The 16,378-nt window shown below is 39.5% G+C and overlaps 1 protein-coding gene across 2 annotated transcripts in view; it reads left to right on the top strand.

Moving 5' to 3' along the window:
* PWP1 (PWP1 homolog, endonuclein) overlaps positions 1–16,378 on the top strand; it is a 19,613-nt gene continuing 3,235 nt past the window's right edge. The window contains exons 1-14 of one of the 2 annotated variants that reach the window (XM_083859570.1): positions 1–85; positions 166–224; positions 2,447–2,604; positions 3,057–3,142; positions 4,599–4,695; positions 6,218–6,328; positions 7,065–7,195; positions 7,772–7,845; positions 9,977–10,073; positions 10,919–10,980; positions 12,646–12,757; positions 14,767–14,857; positions 15,248–15,369; positions 15,795–15,900. In XM_083859570.1, coding sequence (XP_083715696.1) covers positions 20–85; positions 166–224; positions 2,447–2,604; positions 3,057–3,142; positions 4,599–4,695; positions 6,218–6,328; positions 7,065–7,195; positions 7,772–7,845; positions 9,977–10,073; positions 10,919–10,980; positions 12,646–12,757; positions 14,767–14,857; positions 15,248–15,369; positions 15,795–15,900 — 1,372 coding nt within the window. In that variant the 5' untranslated portion in view covers positions 1–19. Of the gene's footprint in view, positions 86–165; positions 225–1,055; positions 1,230–2,446; positions 2,605–3,056; positions 3,143–4,598; positions 4,696–6,217; positions 6,329–7,064; positions 7,196–7,771; positions 7,846–9,976; positions 10,074–10,918; positions 10,981–12,645; positions 12,758–14,766; positions 14,858–15,247; positions 15,370–15,794; positions 15,901–16,378 lie in introns of those variants that run through there. The other variant, XM_083859571.1, reaches the window with a different exon arrangement.

The following is a 16,378-nucleotide window of genomic DNA, read 5'->3' on the forward strand; positions in this document are numbered from 1 at the left end:
TGACAGTGGCGGTGCCGCCATGAGCTGCCCCGTGCCCTGCGCTGCCTGGGTGCGGCTTGGCGTGGCCAAGGAGACGCCCGACAAGGTGGGGCCGGGGCGGGGATCGTGCTGAGGGACCCCGCCCGCCTCAGCCGCCGCCTTCACCCCTCTGTGTCCGCCCCGCAGGTGCAGCTCAGCGAGGAGGAGCTGAAGGGTCTCATCGAGGAGGCGCAGGACAGGCTGGGGTGAGCCGGGGCAGCGGGAGGGACTCGCCGCGACTCCCGGGCTCTTCTCGGGACGCGGCTGCAGCCCGCCGGGCCCGGCCGCTCAGAGAGCCGGGAAGGGGGCGTCCCAGGCACGGGAAAGCGCAGCTCGGGAGCTGCAGGGCCGGCCCGGGGGCAGCACGAGTTCTTCCTGGAGACACCGTGCCGAGGCAGCCTGGCGTTCGGGAGAGCCGGCGGTCCGGAGGGCGAACGAAGAAACATCGGATGGAGGAGATCCTGCTGCCGTCGTGGACGTGTCAGCGCGACTGCGTTCCCATGTGGTTCCTCAGCTGTCACTGCGGGTGGTCAGGCTGGACGGGCATTGCGGGGCCTGGCGCTCTCTGCAGCTCCTGTTCCCGCCTACAGTGAGAATTAAGGCGCTGGGTTTCTAACTGTGGGTGCTTTGGATATGTGGCAAACCGAGATGGGAGTCCTAAGCTGACTGGGAAAAAGTGATGCCGAGGGTAGGACAGGACAGTCTAGGTCTGGAGGGCACAGTGGAGATCAGAGTGATGTGGTATTCATGCTTCGGCAGAAGAGGCAAAACATCATTCAGGGGTGTATTTATGGTTCACAGTGAAACTGGAGACATCATAACTCTCCCCTCAGCGCTGAGAGCCCTTAGTTACGTAGTTGTGTTTTGTTGCACTGCTTTTAAGAAAATTCTATTTATAAAACTAATATAAGAGGCAATGTATTTAGGAAACACAGCAAAAGACAAGAAAGAAAAGTCTGTTTTGTCTAGAAAATATAGGGGATTGAGGTCTCATTCCATTTTCTGTTTGATCTCTTCATAGATTTCGGCTTCTGAGTGTTTCAGCTGTGTAGGGTGTATTGGCTGTGCCATGGTGTGTATGACTGAACAGATGCAAGAGGTAGCAAAAAAAGGTTTTATAGTTGGATGAATATTATCCACCCCTTTTCTGTTGGATGTATCAGTGACACTACTGCTGAACAGTGTAACATCCCAGGATGTATTTTATTCTGGTTTGTTGTTTTGTTTTGTTTTTTGTTTTGTTTTGGCTATGTAATGATTCCAAAATAATCTTAAACATTTGGCAGATTCTCATGTCATGTTAATTTCTTAACTGATTAATGTTCCTGTTTTCTCTAGTTACTTGTTTCCCCTTTCTATGTGTAAACTTTTGGTTTTCTGAGTGATTTCCTTTCTCTTGTAATTTCAAAAGCATAGAAAGATTTGAGGTGCTGGTTTTTATGAATTCTGTAGAACTTCAGGATGGAAACATGAAGACAATCTGACACAGCTTATATATTTATAATTTAATCTACTTTGTAGAATTTGTTGCAACACCTCATTTTTTCCCTGTGTAAAGATCACCAATCAAACTCTGATTTAGTTATTTTATTTAATTGTCTTGTTACTTGCCTCTAGTTATATTGTTAATGTGAAGTGTTTATTTTACTGAACAAATTAGGAAAATGAGGTTTCTGATATTTAATTTAGAAATTGTATCGGAGAACTGTCTTGGCTCATTGTTGCTTGGGAATTCTGCATGCAGAAGGACAGAAGTACGTGTTGAGCAGGGATCAGTTTCTTTGGAGCATGCTCCATTGGGACACCTTGGGTGTCTTTTCAGCCAGCATTGGATGTGCATTTCTTTCTCATGAATTCCTTGCATGCAGAATTGATGCCACAAAATGCTGAATTTTCCTGATGTTGCATAGTTTACTCCATAAAAAAAATCCACAGTGTGACCTTACGTAATGGATTCTGTGTTAATTTTACGTTGCTTAAGTATGGGAAGTACGAGGAAATTAGGTCTTTAAAAGCTTGAAAAAATGTGGGAATTCTCACACATGAACATGCCTCTGAAGGGGGAAAAGAAAGGAAGGAATGACATGGACATATGTGAATGCACAAAACTGAGGTTAAGAGCGTTGTATCCACAAAAAACGTGTAAGAGAAAGGGATTTGGACACACAGTTTACCTATTTCAGGAAAATTTATGCCACGTTTTGTCATGAAAAGTTTCAAAGAAAAACTTTCTCTGAAAGCTTGAGAATTATAGATGCCTTGTACTTGAGGAAGGGCTCTAGAAGAAGTGAATAGATATTGAAATTATTGGCATAAAGACTTGAAATCCATGTGGGCAGCTAGGACTGTGTGCTGAAATCTCTACAGCAGCTCCCTGGAAGTGTTCTCTCTGTCTGCCAGTTTTTCAGGACTGTGTATCTTTCCACAGCGATGGTGCTGGTGGCAGTGATGAAGGCCAGACAGCAAGTGACATGAATGCACCCATGCCTGGCAGCAGCACTAAGTCTTCCCAAAACAATGAAGAGCTGTCTGATCATGAGCTGGATGAATATGACTTGGACAATTATGATGAAGAGGAATACACGGGTAAGAAAAATTTGTGTGTCACATATGCAGTGTAAGTGAAGAACCTTTCCACCTCTTGTTATACTTAAGACTTTAATATCCTAAGGCTATCCTAACTTAACTGTGTTAAGTTTCAGATGCTGGAAATTCACAGTTTTAATGATTTGCTTATCCCATCTTGAGAAGTCATTCAGTGAGGGAAGCAGTTCAGTGTCCCCCTCTCTGACAGTAGGACCAAGAGCATGTTGGAAAGGTTGTCACTCTGGCTGCTGTAGTGCTGGAGCTGAGCAGCAGAACAGAAGTCCCTGAAAGCATTAAGCAGTTTCTTATTGAGGTGCTTATGTTTGGAACTTGGAAGTTCATTTAGCCCACTCCTGATATTTTGCTGTATAGGTAATACAGGTATTGGTACAGGAGTTTCTAACTTTGTCTGTTACAGACGTGTATAAAAGCGTTCTGAAATTCTCATCTAGGTGATTTAAAACTTGAAGACTCCTTGGCTACTCTGGCAGTATATGGGAGCAATGAAAATGATCCTTACATCACTCTAAAAACCACTGTGAGTACTTAAAGAATGTTAAGTATCTTAAACGGCGTAAACTTCAAAATCAGTTAAATTTTTCACTCTGCCTTGGGGCATGTAAGTGCTTGCAGTTCTTTTTCAAATGTGTGCCAGATTTTTGATTGGATGATGCTCTTTTAAGGTTGCTTTGTGCAGTCCCTTCTTTCTGTGCCTTTTGCATTTAAGTAGGATGTTAAGGTGAACTAGCTCCTTCCTTAAACCATGCAGTTCTGTACATTAAGTGATTTTTCACCTGTCTAGTAGGACACAGGAAGCACTTGAAGAAATAACAAGTCTTGGGCCACTAGTGGCCAAAATCAGAAAATTTCTCAGATTGCAAGACTCTTATACCTTCCACCAATTTGTGTAAGAAATCAGGCTGAGGGGACTCAGGCAATGTGTCTGATATATAAATATATCAATGTTATATATATATATATATATATATTACTGTGTCATTGACTGTTTCTGGCTGTATTAGTTTCCACTGTCAGATGGGAAACATCTTTGAAGAAGCTGGGTCTGGAGATACACAGAAAATGATCACCTTTTTCTCAAGCTCTTCTTCCTATGCTTAAGTTCTTTCCCCAGATTCTGAAAGTCCTTCAGTGTGCATTTTCTGTTGTCATTTGGTATTTACTACTGGAGCTGTTGATGACACTTAAGTGTTATGTACCCATAAGTTAATTCAAAGAATTGCAGGACTTGATAGAATTCAAATACTGAAGTATGCTTGAAGTGAATAAAAAGAAGCTTGCAATGAGAAGTCCAAAAAGTCTAGTATATGTTGAAAATGGGAAAGATGGTACTCTGTCTAAGATTACTGACTTCTGTACAGTTCTTAATTTTTCAACAATAAAAATTCCAAAGTTCCTTCCATTCCTCAGTAACAATGACAATCAGATGAGAAGTTACATCTCATCTGGTACAGTTGAATGCCTGGTAGCATTGTAGGCAGTACTTCTTGGGAAATATTTTCCAGGAAGTAGACAGTGGAAGTATTTCCTGGATGTGAGGAGCAGCTGCAGCATCGTTACTGGGAAAAATGCTGTTCTATTATACAAGTGGTCAAGGCACAGGAGCACAAGGGAAATCACCTTTGTTTCTGGATCCCTGGTGGTCATTTTCTTTCCAGCAATCAGCTGCATCAGGATAGCCTTGAAATGTGGTTTCATATTTGATAATTAAATACCTCTACAAACTCACCTAGGTTCACATAAAAGACCTTCAATCTAATTTAATGACGATTCACTCTCTCAGGATTGGCACTGGTTCTTGTTCTTCTCTGTGTTAGCACCATTATGTGGTTTTAAGTGGGTGGGCATTAGGGTGTTGGGTTTTGAGTGTTTTCAGTTGTAGTTCAAAATTACTGATTCCACCTTTTGAAAATTCATGGTTTCATGCTTTTATGTGCTTTGCTCAATGCCCCTTGTCCTCTCATTTTGCTGTGTAGGAGCAATATGACCAGGAGGACTTTTTGATTAAACCCAGTGACAATCTTGTCCTTTGTGGCAGAGTTGATAAAGATTGCTGTAGTTTGGAGGTCCATGGTGAGTAAAATAGGGATTGGTCTTTACAGTGAACATTGGGAGTGTCTTGCCTAGTATGTGCCTTGTGGCTGTGTCAAAGAGGGAGTGGGTTGGTTTTGGGAAGGATTCTTCTCCCCTTCTTCTTGTGTTTTGTCCTTTTCCATGTTGTAGTGCTTTAGCTACTTTTCAGGACTAGAGTATTTCCTGTGGAGTTATTGTTATTTAAGGATAGCTTCCCTCTTTCAGGCTGTATAGCAATTTCTTTCCTTATTTCATTTCTTAAAACTTGTAGAAAATATACTATGGCATTTTTATTTTCTGAACATATGCTCTTCATTCCAGTCTTACTTTGCATATCCTGCAAGCATCCTCTAGTGGTTTGTTGTTTTGTTTTGTTTTTTTTTTTCTTTAGCTTTCTCCTTGCTTCTTTAAGTGGGCTTTCCACTGCTGGGATTAGAAGAACCTTTATCATCATGGTTTAGAAGAGATAATCCTTAACAGGGCCTGAATACTGCTTGTTCTAGAAATAGGTTTAATTATGCTGTGTAAAAGATTTTTCTCTTGCAGCCAGTGAATACTACTGAACATGCTGAAATTATCCTCTTTGCTTAACGTGGTTCTTTTTGGAAATGTTTCTGGCCACTTGTGCTGTGGTCCATGTTTCTGCAGGCAAAGCATTTCATTTTAAGCAACCAATATGACCAAAATGTGTGAAAGCATCCCTTCAGATACCAGCATATGGCATTTTCTGTGTCTGGAGGTGTTTACAGATTTTATTAACTGTAAATTTATACCCAATATAAACTTACTAAACAATAGCAAAGACTTCTGCAGTTTCTAAAATGGGGTAATCTTATTTTAGTTGACTACTAAGATAACTTAGTTAACTGGAGATTTCAGTTAGTATCTGAACAGCTATCACATGCACTTAAAAGTGCCACTTGATTTTGTGTGTGTGATAAGATGTTATTGAAATAACTAATGTGTTTTCTCTGCTGTCAAATTGGTAAGTTATTTTATAAGGAAAAAAATAGCTGGCTACAGGGAATTTGTGTTTAGTATATGCCTGCTTTACCAAAACTTTTCCTGTATCTCAGTTAGCATCTGCTAAAGGTCTTCTGTCCTGTCTTCTTTGTCTTCCTCTGGTTTGTCTTTTTTCCTTCATTTCCTTTTCAACCTCATCGGGAATATTTTTTTTTAATTGTTAATCCTGTAAAATGAATGTATCCTGGTGCAGAAAGTGCTACATATGAGCATGTATTATGAAGAGGTCTTACAAACAAAGTAAAAGTATTGAACCTTGACTGAACTTGTCATTTCTTTATCTGAAGTACACAGGAGAATGTTTCTTCTGTGTAATTCTGTGAGGTACAACATTTGTAGAGGGTTTGACCTCTGCAGTAAAACTCTGAACATTCTGTGAATTTACTTTCAACATCTCCTTGAGAATTTAGTTTTTGCCACAACTGCCTTTTGTGACCTGTTCATAGTTGTTTGCTTTCCCTCTTTGCTGATGTCTTGCATAACTTTAATTATATTTCAGTTTATAATCATGAAGAGGACTCATTTTATGTACATCATGACATTATCTTGCCTGCTTACCCTCTGAGTCTGGAGTGGTTGAATTTTGATCCTAGCCCAGATGAATCAACAGGTAAATTACAAAGGATACTGTCAGTGTCCATTAAGAATTTGTGCTTGAAAAGCATGTAAGTATAATGTTGTCACTACATAATTTCTTCTGGCAGTACAAAGAAATAAAATCAATGTTAATATCAAGATAATATTGACTTGAGATAACTAAGATATGAAAATCAGGTATTTTTGCTTGGTGACACAGTCATCTTAGTGATATCAGCTGCTGTAACAAATGATATTGCTAAAATACTGATTTTATTACAAACAATTAAGTTATTGTCAGCAGACCAGAGCAATCTCTAAAATCTGCTTTATTTTCTTTTTGCAAATGAAAGGTTGCTTTTGTTCAGTCTCCTTATGTCCAATGCAGTTAATTAAATGTAAAACACAGCAAAATTTTTTTTTGTATTTATGTATTTAATAACCTTCTTTCTTGTGTTTCACAAATTTTTTCTTCCATAGAGGATGTGGTTTAATTTTGGTTTGTTTTTTCTTTCAAAAACTTTATACAGCCTGTTTGAACAGTTACTTGTACTAAAAGGGAAGGAGGGCCAGTAATTTTTTTTCTGGCAACATCTGTTGTCAGCTGATATTTTTAATTGCTCCATGCCAGTTATAAACAGAAATATGTTCAAATAGAAGATTGTGGCACATCAGTTTTACTTAACTAAAGAAATAAGGAACAGCTGGATTGCCAAATACACTGCTTCATAACTAAATAAATATGGTTGTATTTGGTTTTTTGTTTGTAGGAAATTATGTTGCAGTGGGTAACATGACCCCAGTCATTGACATTTGGGACCTTGATGTAGTAGAATCCTTGGAACCAGTCTTTTCTCTTGGAAGCAAGAAAGAGAAAAAGAAGAAAAAGAAGGGAAAGAAAGTAAGCATTACAAAATGGTTTACCTGGTTGGGGGGAGGAAATTTAGAGCAGGGATAATGCCTTCTTTTTTCTCCCATACAATATTTGAAATGCTAATTGTTCTCTAGATAACTAAAGCCTGGAGTTAAGAGCAGAACAAGAGTGGGGTGGTGTCCCAGTAAACTTTGAATCTTAACTATTTAAAATTATATGGAATAAAATTATATGGAACTGGCAGCTGTAAGGACCCAAAGCTCAGATAATTGGGAGGAGACAGAGGGAACTGCCAGGAGTGTTTAGAAGGAAGCTGAAGAACTTGCACATTAGCTGGAAATACTGAGGTTTATTTTACTAGCCTGAAGGGAATAACCAGTTCTGTAAACCCAGCAGCTGGAGCAATCTGTGATATGGGGTAGGAGGCAGGGTGCAGGTGGTGCAGAGACAGTTCTCTCAAAAGCTGTGTTGCAGCAAGTGAGAGTAATTGAATATGAAGTTGTTTGTGAAGGCTTTAGGGAATTCATACTGATGTGGAGTAATACTTGATTTGCATTGAAGCTGTAATTTTCAAGAGTCTGTTTATGTCATGTGTGTACACAGAGTTTATCTTCAGAAGGGACTGTGGAAGGACATAATGATGCTGTGCTTGATCTTTCATGGAATAAACAAAGCAGGTAAAGGAATACTTGAATAACAATGGATGTTAGAAAATTGTAGTCTTAATTAGGCAGGCATACAGTTTTCACACAAAATCCAAAAACTTGAAGCATTGCTAAAATGAAGGCATTCTTAAAAATACGCTCCTCGTTTTTTCTTTTAACTAGAGCTCTTGATTTTTTTTTTTTTTTAAATACTTGTATATTGCTGCAGGTCACTTTTGATTTGCAGGTTGTCCAAATGAAGGCAGGGCAAAGGTGGGTGTGAGCCATTTGATAAATTGTCTACATTTCACTTGTTCAGACTGGAGAAGCAGAAGGGCTGCCCTGAGCTATGCTGATCTGCCAGTGGCCTAAACCACCATTTCAACAGAGACAAGTAGATTTGTAGAAGAAAGTCCTTGCTATTATGTTTTTGGTTTGGTTTTCTTTTTTCCTTCTGGTTTTTGCCCCAAAGCTGTGAACAGGAAAGAGAGTGTAAAAGCCCTAATAGCTCAGTTACAGAAATGCCTCTGGCCTCTAGGCAGAGAAAATTCCCTGTTGCCTGAATGAACTAGAAATGAAGTGCTGCAATTGAAGCAACACAAAGCTGGCCCATCTTGGGGCAGAGGTCAAGGACAATGTGCTGACTGAAGTAAAGATGCTGCTGGTTTTTATCACTTGGGTGGTTGTTAACAGTTCATCTGTCAGAGCATCCTTAGCAGGGGTCTTGAAAGTGCTTCAGTCAGACACAGGCCGATTTCTTTTTTAAATTTTACTTTTATGCTGTCATAAATGTCTTTGCCTTTGAAGATGTACATAGACAACTCTGCATATTCTGATGAGCAGGCATGAGCCTTCACTTGTACTGCTTTCTTGTCTAGATACTGATGTAGAAAACACCCACACAGACCTCAATAAATGTATCTAAATTGCACTCTTTAATTTAAAGTCTGTTGTTCTTAAATTACACACATATGTACAGAGTGCATCTATCTTAAAAAAGAGGAGCTTTCATGTACCTAGGAATGGTCTGGTGATAATATAGATGAGGATAAAAAAAAAGGTGGCTTCAGTACTTAAATCTGAAATGCATAATCCTGTAATGCTGAGTTAAAAATTCATTAATACTAGTAGGTCTTTCAGGAAATAAAACCAGCCCTGATGTGGGCAGCTTATGGACAAAACAACTCCTTGGAGCAGCTTATATATAAAATGTTTTATTGTTGTTTCTTTCTTTAAAGCAAGACATGTTGTGACAGCTCTCTACAAATAACTTTCTGCCTGTAGGTCATAGTGGTGTTATTGTAAAATGTTCTTAGAGCTTTCACTATGCATTTTCTTAACTTCTGTTTGTAACCTTACTTGGGAAAACAGAATAGGTATGGGTTTTTTTGATGAAACAAATGAACCACATGTTGCTTTCAGTCAGAAACACTTGGTTAATATAAAAAGGGGAGGGGGAGCAATTTCAATCAGAAACAACATGGTGAGGTGATAAATCTGATTTTAAGAGCAAAGAAGCAGTTATAGGAGTTGTGTGTGTTTTACAGGCGTTTGGGGATGTTTTGATTTGTTTTTTCTGATCAAACTTTTAAGGTGTGTTTATTGCTCTTAACACAGTTGGTCAAATTTAAGTTGAAATGTGGGGTCTGTAAACTAACTGAAATTTTACTGGTTACTTTCAGCAGTCTACAAAGGGTATAGTGTTATGTCTTCAGTAGGTGTATAAACAGATATTAGAGAGCAAAATATTTCACAAGCAGGTTTGTCAGGCTCTTGGCTGCATGCATATGCAAACAGAATGAAGTAGCATACATAATGTTTAAAAATACTATTCAGTGTCAAAGGAAAGAATGTGCTTCAAAACCTTTATTACTTTGTTTTGTTCGAGAAATCTTTGAGTAAATGGTATTGTAAGTAATGTCAAGGGTAATAGAAGCAGTCATTGTTATAAGTATTCTACTAATGTAATATAGTCTATTTATAATCTTTACTTATAACTTGGAATTGCCTTCAGGGAGTTATCTGTCATGCTTGAGAGAAATAATCTATAGACCACAGTGTACTTGTTCTCAGAATTGGGCTCTGTGTGTATTTTGGGGTTTTGACCATTATTTGTTCCTATCTGTAAAAAGAGTTTTAAAACTGATTTTTGATCCATTATCAGGAATGTTTTAGCAAGTGCCTCTGCTGACAACACAGTGATTTTGTGGGACATGGCTGTGGGTAAGCCAGCAGCCAGCCTGACACTACATACAGACAAGGTATGGAATAATTGCTGTATTTCTTCCACTGTAGAATACAGAGGAAAATGTGACTGCAGTTTTTCATTAGCTGCTTGGTAGTGAACCCTCAGAACAACAATTCTCTAATTTTCTAACATCTGTGCAGAGTGGTTTAAATTTATGAATTAGTTGCTTTTGCAAACAGCACTGTATTTGCTTTTTAAAATGTTATTTAACCTAACTTCTAGAAAGTTAATACAGATTTGTAACAGTTTTTAAAATACTTTTTGTGTATTGGCCCTGATGGTGGGGAATACAATAGTGCTGGTATAAGCTACAAAAACAGATGTCTGAACATAGGTCAAACTGTAACTCTCTTAAGGGGACAATGAGTGTCAGTTACAGTTTGTTCTAGGTGAAAAGGCTTAAAATAAATTATACTAAAATACCATAGTGAGGGGAACTTCAGAAATGAATTAATCTCATAGTAATTAAAATGTAAAAGTTAGTTATTAATAGCTGTAACCTTATTTTGCTGCTAACAAAGTCCCTGCCCTTGACAAATTCCTGATTTTCATTTTTTGTTAACATCTGTTTTTTTTTCCTCAGACTGGAAGCAGATATTCTTTTTAATACCTAGGGCAGAAAGGGGGCATGGGGTTCTGTTCAATCAAATTATATTGGAAAAAAACTTGTTTTCACTATTTAGGGGTATTTGAAGTAATGTGCATCTCTTGCACTGTTTTTGAGCAATCTGAGGATCAACAAGCTTGATAGGATGGGGTTTTGGGAGGACTGTGTGCTGGCTTCGGGTTGGGATGGGTGTGCTTTGTTCCAAGAAAATTCTTGTTTATGTGTGTTACATAAAATCTTCCATTATCTAGGTCCAGACATTGCAGTTTCATCCGTTTGAGACTCAGACCCTCGTTTCTGGATCATTTGATAAGTATGTCAGGGTAATGTTTTCACATGTTGCACCTGGGGAGGGGTTTCCTTTTCAATTAATCCCTGTGTTTCCTTTCATTTTTTTATAACTCTGCCAATTTGAGTAATGTTGTTATATTTTTCGAGCTAGAAAGCCAGGTTTGCATATGGCCAGGATGTAGTTTCCTTACCCTTTTTTCAGAGGTAGCAAGTGCCTTAACCATCTGGACTGACATTTTCTGTGCCAGGTGTCTGCCTGCTCCAAACCAAATTTATTTCTTAATTTGGCCTAAAGGCATTTTCTCTTTAGGAACATGTCACTGTTCACTCCTTGGAACATTTTCCCAGGGTTTCCCAGCCAGTAAGGCCAGGGTGGAGGCACAAGGAACTTTAAAATCCCAGTTCTCTCCCTCCAGCCTCTATAAGCTCTACAGCGAAAGTGTAATGGGCTGTCTCCTGTGACTGCAGCCTGGAGGTGCTGGGAAATGGTTTGTGTCTGCACACTTGGACTACTCTGTAGCTGCCAGTTCTTGTAAGTCCTGCCAGCCAAAAAACTCCCTCTCTGTTCTCCCATCTCAATGGGGTAAATTTTGTTCTATTACCATGATTTTCTTACATTGATTTTTTTTACTCAGCTTTTAAGACTTTGTCCTTATGTTGAAATATTTTATAGACTTACCAATCTTTAGCCAAGTTCTTTGAGTTCTCTGGCTTCTGTTAGGCTCTTGCTGTATCTTCTGAAGTATTGGAGGGGGACCTTTTGCTGTTAGGAAGTTGCTGATCCCTTTTTAGCTGCTCCTTTGGTACCATGGACACCTCTAAATCACTGTGCTGTCCATAGACTAGCAGACTGCCCTTGTGGATTTTTCCTGCAAAGCCTTGCAAGACCGCAGGCAATTCAAGTGAGCATTGGGAGATGCCTTCATAGCCTGAAAAAAGAAACTGTTGTGTGTAAAATGCCTGGTAAAAGACCTGGGAAACCTACATCACACTTTTTAAATTACATAATAGAGTAGGAGTGGCTTACACTGAGGATGTTGATAGTGGTGTGGTGATGCTGGAGTGACATGACCACTCCTCCCTTGCATTTGAACCCAGGAGCTTTTTGAGCTGAGACAAATTCTGCAGCCATTCAGCTGAGCACGTGCCTGTAAAGAATCCCAGAAGACCCACTAACTGCCATCCACTCTTTCTCCTTTGTGGAGTAGTGTTTCTCTAATTCTTTGTTAAGATTGTTGGGTTTTTAGAATTATTTTTTTTATTAAGCATATTTGAAAATGTATGCATATGTATGACAAAATGATCTCCTAATTAGTGCATCATCACTTGACTTTACTGAAGTCTTTTCATAATTAAGTTATATATTTGCATAATTATGGTCTGCTATGTGATAAGTATCTTACATATTGAGTAAATTCAAGCTCTGCTTAGTTTCAATAGAGTGGCTCTTGGTAACCAAGATGAAACTTTGAAGCACATGGAAAAATCTCATGCTTATCTGCAATATTTTAATCTGTTGCTGAATTAGAAGACTAAGTAGTGAAGTTGTTTCCATTTAATTTTTTGATTATAGTTTTCACGGAGCTTCTGTAGATGTCCTTGGGAAAGCAAATTATGTCGTGAAGTGTTCTGCCCTGATTTTTTTTTTTTTTTTTTAAATTTTATTTCCTATCCCTTTGTCCCCTAGATCAGCAGTGCTGTACGACTGCAGAAACCCCCAGGACAGCCATCGAGTGTGGCGGTTTAGTGGTCAGGTTGAGAGAGTAATTTGGAATAATTTTTCACCTTGCCATTTCTTGGTGAGTACATGCTTTTCTGTTCTGCGATTTAGTGGTCAGGTTGAGAGAGTAATTTGGAATAATTTTTCACCTTGCCATTTCTTGGTGAGTACATGCTTTTCTGTTCTGGTTGGTTGTTGCCATGTCATTTAACCTGTATTTAGTCTTAATAATGTTTCTGAATCAGAACGGAGCCAATGGACATTTGGATGGTTTATGCTGCTTATTATAAAAATGCAGTTTTGGGGAGGATGTTTTTAGGTAGTTTTTTCAGTAAATATCTCTAGACCAGCTTCTTATTTAGTATTGTTATAAACGCAACGGCAAAAATCGGATTAACAAAGAAACAATTTATTAATAAAACGATCCCAATCACCGATAAAAAGAGAAAACCACAAAAGGATTCACAGCGCAGCGCCGGGTGGAAGAGAAGACCGCACTCAAAAGCACAGTTTTCCCAAATCCACACGGAGCAGGTCGCAGCTCAGGGTTTTATAGGGGTTTTCATGTCCCGAGGCGGAACAGGTGCCCAGGATAGTCCAAATAGTCCAAATAATTTTCGGATGGGCTTCCTGGATTTGTCGGACTCTGCAGACCGTATTCCGGGAAGATCCTTTCACGTGCGGATAGAGCTCTCGCCGGCCCATGTTTATTTCAATGTGTATTCCTCGGGGGAGAATTCTTTTTCGTTCGGAGAGGAATTTCTCTGTCTGGGTGCGATGTCGATTCTTATCTGGGTTGGCTAGTGTCTTTGTTTCTCGTAATGGTCCTTGTCCTGTGCTCTTTGTCTCAGGACTGAGGACGGTGGAAACCTGGCGGGGGAATAGTTTCTACGGACCATACCTTTTTATATTAACACCAATCTAACATATCTTGCTATATTCCTTATCACGAATTTTTACCCAATGTCACATTTATCACAGTATCTTCACTGTGACAGTAGAAAAGCTATTGATTCTGGTGCTTTTTCATTCCAGAGGTGACAGTCTTGGTCATGTTGTTGCAGTGTTTGGTGGCTGGGATATATTTTCCTTCCTTCCACGGTTGCTGTTCTGTTTCATGCAATGAAGCAATTGCAGCTGAGAAGTAGCTAATTAGGACTAAGATCCTGAATATTATATCAGTGTTTCAAGTCAGCGCTAGAGGGCACTGTCGTCCTGGTATGGAGTGATCCACTCCTTCAGATTGGAAGTCCTGTGAGATCGAGTTTAAAGGTTAACCCAGCACTAAGTCCACCACTAGGTGTCCATAAGTGCCTCATCGACATGGCTTTTAAATACCTCCAGGGGTGAGGATTCCTCCATTTCCCTGGACAGCCTGTGCCAGTGCTTGACAACCCTTTCAGTAAAGACGTCTTTGCTGATGTCCAGTCTAAACCACCCCTGGTGCAACTTCAGGCCATTTCCTGTTGTTCTATTGCTTACTACCTGGGAGAAAGTACCTAGACTATAAGGGAAAAATATTTTGGTTGAGTTTTTTATAACAAAACTTTGCAACAGAATTTAAAAACAAATCTTCCCTATTATCTCAATGGCTTTCTAGTTCTCTGTTGTTTTGTGTATACAGCCAAGAGAAGTGGCTGCTCAGCTCTGTTGGGTTTATGATGTGGACATCTCCTGGTGTAATCACACTTAGTTTTGCACAGGACTACTGTGCAGCCACTGATGGCTCTGAAAGCTTTGAACTCACAGTCAAGAGGCTGAAGGCTCTGCATTTCATTGCCTGACCTGAGGGCCAGACTTAGTGGGGCAACTGTCTTCAAAATACACTTTAAGAAATTTGCCTGGGATTAAGATTTCATATCATCTGTGCAACATAATTGAGGTTCATAGAATAGCCCGGGCACCAGCTGGGTGGAGCCTGACTTTGGGAGTGTAGGCCTGGGAAGAGTGTAACATGTCCTAGGGAGAAGCAGTGTCTGCCTCAGATCAGAGGGGTTTACCAGAGAGTGGGTGTTACTTCACTGGAGTTTTTTTTTTCCAGATGAGTGATGGTGGCTGTTTGTTTTTTAAATGCTGTGTTTTCCTTAGGCAAGCACAGATGATGGCTTTGTGTACTGTCTGGATGCTCGCACTGATAAGCCCCTGTTTACCCTGAAAGCTCACAATGCAGAGGTGTCAGGTAAATTGCCTGTATGTTCTTTTATGTCCTGTTTGTCCCAAGTGGACAAGGCACATCTGGAAGATGCCTTTAATCCATAGCACTGAGGTGGTGGTGAGCCCTTGTTTAACAAATAAGTTATGCATGCTAATCATGATAGCTGGTATGTGGAACCAGTCTCTGCTGAGGGGATTGGGAGGCAGAATAGGCCTGCATGGTTCCCTTGGTTCTCATTACAGTGACCGGTGGCAGCATGGAGCTTTCATTAATGCTTTGTTTCTTTGTTCTGAAATGGAGTTTAGTGTGAGGACAATATTGGGGTTCTCATGTCTTCACTTCAAAATATATCTTCATCTCTGTGAAATGGGGATTGCCTGTTGCTATCACACTGCTGCACTCCTCATCTTCCAGGGCTACAACTAAGCAGTCAGATCAAAGGGTGCCTTGTAACATCATCTGCTGACAAATATGTGAAAATTTGGGATATCCTGGGAGACAGACCAAGTTTAGTCCATTCCAGGGATATGAAAATGGTATAGTAATATTTTTTTCTTGATTCTACAAAGTCTACGTATAAACTATGTCTGATTATTCTTTTTCTGTCTAGTTTGAATCTTGTTTTACCTAAGGTCTCATAGGGAAAAAAATAAATAATATATTCTGGGTAAATCATTCTCATCACAGTGCAGAATTCCCCATGGAATTGGCAAACTGCTTCAAAGCCTCAGACCCACATTCCAGATACAATGTTCTGAGTAGAACTATGGGTACTCCAGCTTGCATCTGCTACATTCAAGACAAAGATGTGATTAACTGTTTCTAATTAACAGCTCTTGACTTTACAAAAGAAGTTTCACAAACTTAATTACATTTTTAAAAACTTGCTTGGTGAAAGTATTTTCAGATGACAATTTAAGATTCAAATAAAAATTGTCTTCTTTTTCTCCCACCCTGCCAGGGAGTTCTGTTTTGTGCAGCTTGCTGCCCTGACTTCCCATTTGTCTTTGCCTTTGGAGGAGAGCGGGAAGGGCTACGTGTTTGGGATATAAGCAAGATCTCTGCAGGTAGTGTTCTCAATTCTTTGAATGTTGTGGTTCTCCCCTTGCTTGCAGGGTCTATTGTATTCAGTGACAGAAAACCATCGGTTAGTATTTTAAAATATTTCAAGACTTGCACATGTGGTCACATTTTCAGCTTCAAAAAATATGTCTTTTTTTCTAAATTGGAGAACTGCTTGACATGATTTATTTTCTTGCAGCTGAAGCATAATACCTTATCATACCTATGTTTTTTCCTCATGTTCTTGATGTGATTTGGTATCACATTTTTGAGTACTTATAGGAAGAAAAGTGAGGACTGGTTTTGATCAGTTGTAACAAACAGCATGACTTTTTTGAAGAAGGCTTTTAAGAGCCTTTTGGGAACCAGAGACTAAAACTAGAAATAAATTATTTAATCTTAATGATGTGCTCTTCAAACCTCATCAATTTTACAGTACTTAGGTACAGGAATTATGCAGAGGAAATGTCTAGATGCTCTGGA

This window comes from Zosterops lateralis (genome assembly GCF_965231275.1).
Source record: "Zosterops lateralis genome assembly, chromosome: 4".
In the NCBI taxonomy this organism is placed as follows: domain Eukaryota; kingdom Metazoa; phylum Chordata; class Aves; order Passeriformes; family Zosteropidae; genus Zosterops; species Zosterops lateralis.